This window comes from Sylvia atricapilla, chromosome 12, assembly GCF_009819655.1.
Source record: "Sylvia atricapilla isolate bSylAtr1 chromosome 12, bSylAtr1.pri, whole genome shotgun sequence".
NCBI lineage: Eukaryota > Metazoa > Chordata > Aves > Passeriformes > Sylviidae > Sylvia > Sylvia atricapilla.
This window is the reverse complement of record NC_089151.1, coordinates 14,137,170-14,145,010: the sequence shown is the minus strand read 5'-3', so window position 1 is coordinate 14,145,010 and position 7,841 is coordinate 14,137,170. Positions and strand designations below refer to the sequence as shown.

The window sequence follows — 7,841 nt, the reverse complement described above, 5'->3', positions numbered from 1 at the left end:
GATTTTGTTTACATATTTTTAGTGGAGTCTCTCACCAATGTAACATAAACAAAAGTAGGCTGTTTTTGCATACCTCTCTGTACTGGACTGCTGAATCAACCACTGGGGTCAGAGAGGTGTTCCTCTCATCTCCCAATCCTTGATCAAATCCCAAATCCGATTTAAACCTCAAATCATAATAAAGGGCCCTTCCCTTGCTGCTCACCTCTCAACCTGGAGTATGGTTCTTTCGTGTCCGTAACAGCGGCCCCCGGCAGCAGAAGCCGGCCCCAGCCCCGGGCCCCGGGCGGCGCTCACAGGCCCGGGATGGGAACACAGCAGCGCCATTCGTTTGTGCCGCCGGCACCGAGGGTGTTGTGTCTGTGTGTCAGCTCCTGCCAGGGCACAAGGATCATTAAATCGTGCGATCGTACAGGGTTGAGGGGCTGGAATGGACCTTCAAGGTCAGCTTGTCCCAACGCCCCCGCCGGGGCAGGGACGGCTCCCTCACGGCCGGGGCGCTCAGGGCCTTAACCAGCGTGGCCTTGAGCACTGCCGGGCTGGGGGCATCCACAACTTCCCTGGCTTCCAGCGTCTCGCCACCCTCACAGTAAAGAATTTCCCTCTATTATCTAACCTCCGTTTTCCCCTTTTCGGTTTGTACCCTTCCCCTCGTCCTACGGGCGCCAACGCCGGAGGCAGCTCCGAGGCGGGCACTGGCACCCCTCCCTCCCCTCAGGCCGTTCCTCCCCTCTGACCGAGCGCGGGCACCGCGGGCTCCGCTCGGCCCCTGGCCCTGCCCGCCCCGGGGTGTGTCTGGCGGGCCGCGCTCTGGGCTCCGGGCACGGCTCGGGCACTGCTCGGGCACTGCTCGGGCTGGCTCTCGGCCATGGCCCCGGGGAAGGCGCCGTGCCGCCGGCGCAGCAGCGACTCGGGCGTGGAGCCGGACCGCGGGGCGCTGCCCCGGGACAGGGACCGGCGCTCCGCGCTCTCCCAGAAGAAGAAGGACCAGCGCATCGCGCTCTTCCTCAGCGACTTCGACCAGCAGGGTAGGGCCGGGCTGCCCGCGGTGGGGAGGGAACGGCGGCTCCGGGCCGGGACAGCCCCGCGCCCCGGGCGGCTCCAGGCGCTCCGAGCCCCCGCTCGGGTTTCTCCGGATAAATCGCTGTTTTAACTTTCTTATGTAGCGCAGTCTTGCAGTGCTTGTACTTGGAAACATGTGCCACGCATGGCAATAAGAGCGTGTTTTGTTTTAAAGCCAAGGAGCACATCCAGGAGATGAAGAAAGAGCTGGATTCGCTTTTGCAGACGGCGGAGAAGGCGTTTGCGGTGGAGCTGCTGACGATGCCGGCCGCCGTCAGGAAGATGAAAAGGAAGGAGGTGCTCGGTGAGAGTGCGTGGCCCCGCGCTCGGACTGCGGGCAGCGATGTGCCCGGGGCTACGGGACAAAATCTGGGAACCTGGGGCTTTCGTGAAAAGGTTTGCTTTGTCTGCCCTGTATTTGAAGCAGATCAGCAGTGCTGTTACCCAGCAGATGCTCGCTGAGCACTCATGTTCAAGTAGACTGATCTGTGTAACACAGGGTATAGAATTAGTTGGTGACCAGTCTGGAGAGTAGTGGTCTGTGTGCACTTAAGTCATCTTATTATTTAAAGTCTGAAGAGACAAGAAATAATTACAAACCTAGTGTTTTCTGTGTATAAAAATAAGCATTTTTTTAAAATCTGAATCTGTTTGTCCTTAGCCACAGGGATTATTTTCTCTGTCAGTTTGAACTCTCTTGAGCCATTCTAATCTAGTCATAGATCTGTGATGATAAGCAAACAAGTTTAATTTTAACTCCCATTGATGCAGAGGTTTAAGATGTGTCCACTCAGCATCAGATGTATATTCTGGTGAGAACTGATGTTTCATCTGCCTTGCAGTTGGAAATTGTAGGGGCCACACAGAGATCAAACCTGAACCTCTTGAAGAACTTGAGTTTACTGTAAGGCTGAGTATGTATTTTGGTGTCCTTCTGGAGAAACTTCTGCCTAAGAGCATTCATTAGCTGTTTGCAGTGAAGGGTGCAGGTGGTGGCTCTCTGAATTCGGGGGATACCCTGTGTGACTACACTCAGGATTCTTTCAAGGATGAAACACTGAAATGGCCTTAGATTTTCATTGTTGTTTTGTAGGAGTGACCACAGGCCTACAAGACTGGAATCTTGTTCAAATGTAACACATCTGCTGACCTAAGGTTATCTATTTAACCACTGTAATCCTGAATTACTTGTTTGGCTTCCGAGCCCATAAGATAAGAATCAGAAGATAAAAATTATGCAAGTAATAGTATCTAAATAAGTTATAATTTCTTGAGTTGCAGATTTGCAAGGACGGGAGGAAGTGGCTCTTGCTGCTGCAGTGGTAAGTGTGTGTTTTCAAATTTTATCACAGTTTACAGAATAGAATTCTTCTCTCCCTGCTGTAAATACTTCAGGCAAATGATTTCATTTGGCTGCGTGTTTAAATAGAAGATGGTATGAAAAGACTAGACAGCCAGCCATGGTGCAGTTATGAACATTACCTAAAGCTTTAGGGTCATCTGCTGGCAGAAATTCAGATGTTTCCCCAAACTGGTGTTTAGCCAATCCTTCTTTCTCTCAGTTGCTTTCATGCCCTTTTAGTTCACTGCCTTTTGTAACATAATATGCATCTGCTGGGAAAAATCTGATTACCTTCCCTTGTTGGATAAACATTTTTTTTTAGACTGACTGCTCTCTAGAAGACATGCCAAATCCCAAACTGGTGAGGACCAACAGCAAAAAAGGCAGGTCAACTCATCGATATATAGCCTGTGGTTCTTACATTTTCTTTTTTCTTTTTTACTGGTTTGAATGAAGCATTTGTAAAATGAATGTTAAGCCTGAAGAATACAAGGGGGAAATGTGCACAACAGACCCCCCCACATTCAGTGTGCAGGATCATGAGCTATGCTACTGTAGAAGTACTTTAAAGCATGAGCCAGGAGCTTCTGTCCTTTGTATTTATCAGGGAAAATGGTGAGAAGAGGCAGATTTAGGGCTTTACAGTATAGCAGCAGAGCTAAGTCACCCCTCTTTTCTTAGGTTTCCCTTGACATTCTGCCCATTAAGCTTTGTAAGAAAAATACCATTTCTCTTCATATCCCCAAATATGCAATAAGGAGGACACTAACACTGGGGTGTAATCCTGTTTTGTCTGCGAGCTGAGGGATTATCTGGGGTCTTTTAACTTTCCTGTGTGTCCCAGTGCCTGTGATGAACAGTTTGCTTTGACCTGTGTCCCAGGTGAATGACACTGGATGGCAGTAGAGGGGGTAAAGCTGTCCATAGGGGGGGAACGGGCTTCAAACAGGAGGCTGAAGTGGTGTTTTGTGCACTTCATGAGATCTTTATTTTCCTTGTCTTGCTAATACATTTCTAGTTAAGGTAACTACAATTGTTGAATATGAAGATACCAAGCACAGTTCTGCAAAGAAAATAACTAAAAAAGTAAGTTATTCTGGTTTTATTCAAAAAACATAAGGACTTAATCAGTTCTGACCTGCCACAACCCTGCTAGATCCATGACCAGGCAGGCCAGTGCTCTGCTCTCGGTTGGAAAAGTCAGTTATTTTAAATGTAACATATTTGAATCTAAGCTAGGCTAAACAGTAATTTATTTTCATAATGAAACATAGTGTCTGCACTTCTAGTGACTAATTCACACAGGCTGGCAAGTACTGGCATAGTCATTCTCTCTTGACTTGCCAGTAAGTCTTGATAGTTTGAGGAACCATATTTTGCTGAAACTTTTTTTATCTTTTAAGTCAACCTTGTGTCTACTCCATCCTCTTCTATAACTGAGTGTGCATTCTTGTCTCTAAACCAAATCAAGTGATTTAGTTTTGTCATCTCAGTCGGTCTGTGCAGTATAGCTCCTCAGCCAGACACTGATGTACAACAAATACAAAAAAGATTCTGTGCAGTTACTGAGTTTTAGTGTAAAAAGGCTTGAAAGTTGGAAGAGTGTATACAGGTGGTTGGTTATACAGACCTTCAGTAGGAATAAATACGTTTTGGCATTATGAAGCTTCTTTTAGAATGCATATTTGGTATTTTATATATATATATAAGGCAGCACTATGGGAATTAACTACCCTTTTACAACAGGGAATTTTTATTGTATTGTTTCCTCCAAATACCTATAATTTTGCTTTCAAATGCCACCTTTTTAACTGCAGTCTTATATATAAATTTTCAGATTTCCAAAACCAGGTCGCTGGTTTCCTTGGCCTCTGGTTTAAGTGGCAAACTGAATTCTCTTTCTAGGTAAGACTGACCTTTGATAGCTTATTTAATTCACCTGAACTTGGGAGTGCTGAACACATTTATTTTCAAAGATAGTAGCTGAGATTTGAGCCCAATGGGAATACATCTGATAAGGATTCTTCCATAACCTGACTGAGATGCACTGGGGTGATGTGAACCTGAAGAGAAAAGCACCTGTAGCTGATGAAGGCATAAAGGCATACAGTTCTGAACTCAGGGGAGCAGTGCAGATTCCCAAACAATACTAATGGCAGAGAGCATGTAAGGATAGCATCTTTGCTGTGCCAGTACTACTGAACTGTTCTGTAATAAACACCTAACTTGGGTATTGCACCTCACCCTTGCCTAATAACATAGATTATTATTGTGTTCTGTATGCTTTAGGTGCCACTATGTCATGTTTACCTCAGGAGGGCTTTTTCACATGTTTTTCACATTAGATCCCTGTCATGGGGCACTTCAGCATTCTCTAATCTACTGTCTGTCTACCTTCATCCTAGCTAGAACTTTACAGTAGAAGTACATGAGGAGGAAATAAATAAAAATAGTAAATTTATAAAATAAAACCCCCAACAAAACACAAAACCAATAACTACTTTTTTTTTTTTACTCTCTGTTTATTCCTCTGCTAGTGTAGCTTGCAGAAGGATGTTAAGTCTCCTTGTTTTCATTGCAGTGCCACAAATCTCAAAGCCACTCCAAAGGGAGCTAGAAGGTAAGGGGTTTTCAGTTTGTTCTTAATAAATAATTTTGTCCAGTACCAAGACACTATATATTGACATTATTATCAATCTACATGTAGATTCTTTGTGGTCTGTCACTAAGTGTGACAGTGGGGATGCCAAACCAGGTACACCTCCTGCTCTGGTGTGAGTGTTAACTTACATTATCAGAGAGGCACAGGACTTGATGTCCGAACTAAATCAGTTTTAAAGAAATGTATTTAGAGTATAAATTCTATTCTCACTCACTATTTACACTTGCATCTCAAACTTGTTCTCAGAGCCCAACCTTGACTAAAATATCCCCAATATTGCTTTGTTAAAAGGAAAATAAACCAATCTCCACAAACTCCTCAACCAAACACACTGATAATCAGTTCTTGGCATCTTGAATAGTGAAGATTTTCAGTTAGTATCATTCTCCATACACTACAGAGTTTGCTTCTGGCACAAGCTGAAGTGAGGGGCGAACAACTTAAACCGGTCCTGAAACCAGTAAATGGTTCAGTTTCACCTTGGCCTGCTATAAATGTCAGAGGCTTGTTTCCATGCAGAACACCCCCAAATCTTACATTTTTAAAATAAAATAAGAACAGTTGTATAATGAAAACTTAGGAATTCTGCATGCCCTGTGCCTCTGAGAGGTAGCAGCTTTGGTATTTGTTGATATCTCCCTCTGTGGTAGATAGTTACAGCACAGGTCTTATCTCAAGCCCTGAGGCATGAAGTTTCCTCTTTCCAAAACCGTAAACATTCATTGCTGATATTGGAGAGTGGATATTCTTGTTACTGAGAGGCCAAAATGTCATCTTGTGTCACAGCCTTACAAGATTACAGTGGCAGGGTCATAAAACGTTACCCAGCAGTGCCCACGAGTGCTGCCCATGGTTGGATTTTTGTAGTCTCCTGGCAGAACAGGAAAAATTTAAACATGACTGCCTCTCTCCTAGGTGTATTTCCTACTACTTGCATTTGCTTCATGCTTGAAAATTTCCAGCAGAGCATAGAAAGTTAACCTCAGAGTAACATTTTCATTGTATTCTAGTGCTGGATTACAACAGACTGTCTCAAGAACTTTACCTGCCAGTGGAAGAGTTCAAGGCATGTTAAAAAGAAGTAAATCAGTACCTCAACATAAAAGTGTTCCATTTGTCAACATTCCCCTGGCTGATGGACAGGTATCTCTTTTTTTTATTTTAACATTTTCAACTTTCAGTAGTTGACCAATGCAAATAGTCTGATAGTGATAGTTCTTGCTATTCCTAAATGAGATGCTGCTAAACAAAAGGAAAAATGGTTGCAGAAGTGTTGCAATGTACGAGGGAACACACGAGTTCCAGAGAAGCTGGGCATGCAGGAGAAATCTTTTAATCTTCTAATGAATTGTTTCTCTTCATAGACACTGTGTACAGCTGGTGGAGACCTCCGTAATATCGATGTGCAGCTCCTCAATCAGGATACAGTCCAGCACATCCATAACCTGGTGGTAAGCTTGAACTAGGGAGGCTTTCAGATCTGTGGATTCAGGATGAAAGCTCAGGCTTTCATGTCAGGTTGTCATGAATGGAAATATAAACTCTTTGGAGTTTAACCCTGAACTGGTTGGCATCAGTTGGAGGGAGGAAGAGGGAGGGGAGAACTGCTGCACATAGATCATGTGTAAAAGTAACTGCACTTACCTAAGCATGTGCAGTTTGGTGATAGCCTGGGGGACCACAGGAGCATAAACTCTTCCTTCTGCAGTGCTCTGGTGGCTGTCCCACCATGTGAGCAAACTGCCATTCTCTTATCTCATTCTCAAAGGCTGACAAAGCTACAGCTGTTTTGAATCTTCTTACAATGCATTAGTGTATGTCCCTTGCTGAGTAAGAACTATAATACACCTGGTAATTCTCTGCTGCAGTTGAACAGGAACTGCCTTAATGCTCATGAAGCAAAATAAAAGTGGAACAGAACTTTGTAGCACATACTGCCCAACCCTCCTGAAGATGGTACCTGGGCTATTGTTTGAAGAAATGGAAATCTATGCAGACATGAGAGGTATTAACCAGTTTACAGTTGTACAGGTACAGAGCCCAGTGCAGCTGAGTCAAGCCAGAGGTCTGGGGGCTGTTCTGTGTATTTTGTTCTGGCCCTGTCTCTGTAGGGAGACAGTGGGGAGCGAGTGCTCACTGCTTGCTTTTACAGTAGGGACCTTTCTTCTTCCAACTTCTTTTGGGTAGCTTGTGCTAAAATGAATTTTCCCCCCCTCAGAGTGAGCTGACTGTACTATGTGGAAAGGTAACACCTAAACCAAACTAATGGAACAGTTGTGACTACAGAACATTGGTGACTGCTCGTGCCTGCTGCCTCCAAAGTCTTGAAATTATGTCTATTATGTCTTAATAAAGCTGTATACTGCCCAGTAAATGTTTTAATAAGCTTTTATATAATGTGATGTGTCTTATTAAGTTCCTATTATGATGGATATGAAAGCAGAAGAAAATACTACTTTTTGTTTATAAAAGGCTTAGGTTAGATTTTAACTAACTTCATAGCAAAATGAACAGTAAGAGTCTGTATACAGGAAGTAAGTTTCTCTAATATTCAACTCACAAATAAACTGAAGTAGAAGGTACAAATTTTGAACAGCCTTAAGACACTTTTAGTTATGTGGTAGCATATATGAATCTAACACAGGAAAACCATTTATTTCCAGTCTTGTGTGGGACATGACAGTAATGTGCAAGATGACAGATAAAATTAGAATTTGTTATCAGGTGCTGCTGGCAGGAGCCCAAATTAATGCCACCTGAGGATTGAAGCAGAAC

At 44.0% G+C, this 7,841-nt stretch overlaps 1 protein-coding gene across 3 annotated transcripts; it reads left to right on the top strand.

The window, feature by feature from the left end:
• The first annotated feature begins 757 nt into the window (after positions 1 to 757).
• LOC136366667 (borealin-2-like) lies at positions 758 to 7,463 on the top strand. 3 transcript variants are annotated; one of them, XM_066327905.1, is made up of 10 exons: positions 761 to 1,028; positions 1,238 to 1,366; positions 2,344 to 2,384; positions 2,727 to 2,787; positions 3,423 to 3,490; positions 4,242 to 4,309; positions 4,947 to 5,024; positions 6,077 to 6,209; positions 6,431 to 6,517; positions 7,285 to 7,463. In XM_066327905.1, the coding sequence occupies exons 1-10, from the start codon at positions 869 to 871 to the stop codon at positions 7,330 to 7,332; spliced, it is 873 nt and encodes a 290-aa protein (XP_066184002.1). In that variant the 5' UTR covers positions 761 to 868; the 3' UTR covers positions 7,333 to 7,463. The 3 variants fall into 3 exon arrangements, 2 of the variants coding, with proteins under 2 accessions (XP_066184002.1, XP_066184003.1); XM_066327906.1 differs by having other exon boundaries at positions 763 to 1,028; positions 4,986 to 5,024; XR_010744550.1 differs by lacking the exon at positions 7,285 to 7,463 and having other exon boundaries at positions 758 to 1,028; positions 4,942 to 5,024.
• The last annotated feature ends 378 nt before the right edge of the window (positions 7,464 to 7,841 follow it).

Bases quoted from the DNA above. Each gene is read 5' to 3' on its own strand.
- LOC136366667 (XM_066327905.1), top strand. From the start codon at position 869: ATGGCCCCGGGGAAGGCGCCGTGCCGCCGGCGCAGCAGCGACTCGGGC. The intron at 1,367-2,343 runs GTGAGAGTGCGT...CTTGAGTTGCAG, and splicing joins GAAAAGGAAGGAGGTGCTCG to ATTTGCAAGGACGGGAGGAA. The intron at 6,518-7,284 runs GTAAGCTTGAAC...TCCCCCCCTCAG, and splicing joins AGCACATCCATAACCTGGTG to AGTGAGCTGACTGTACTATG.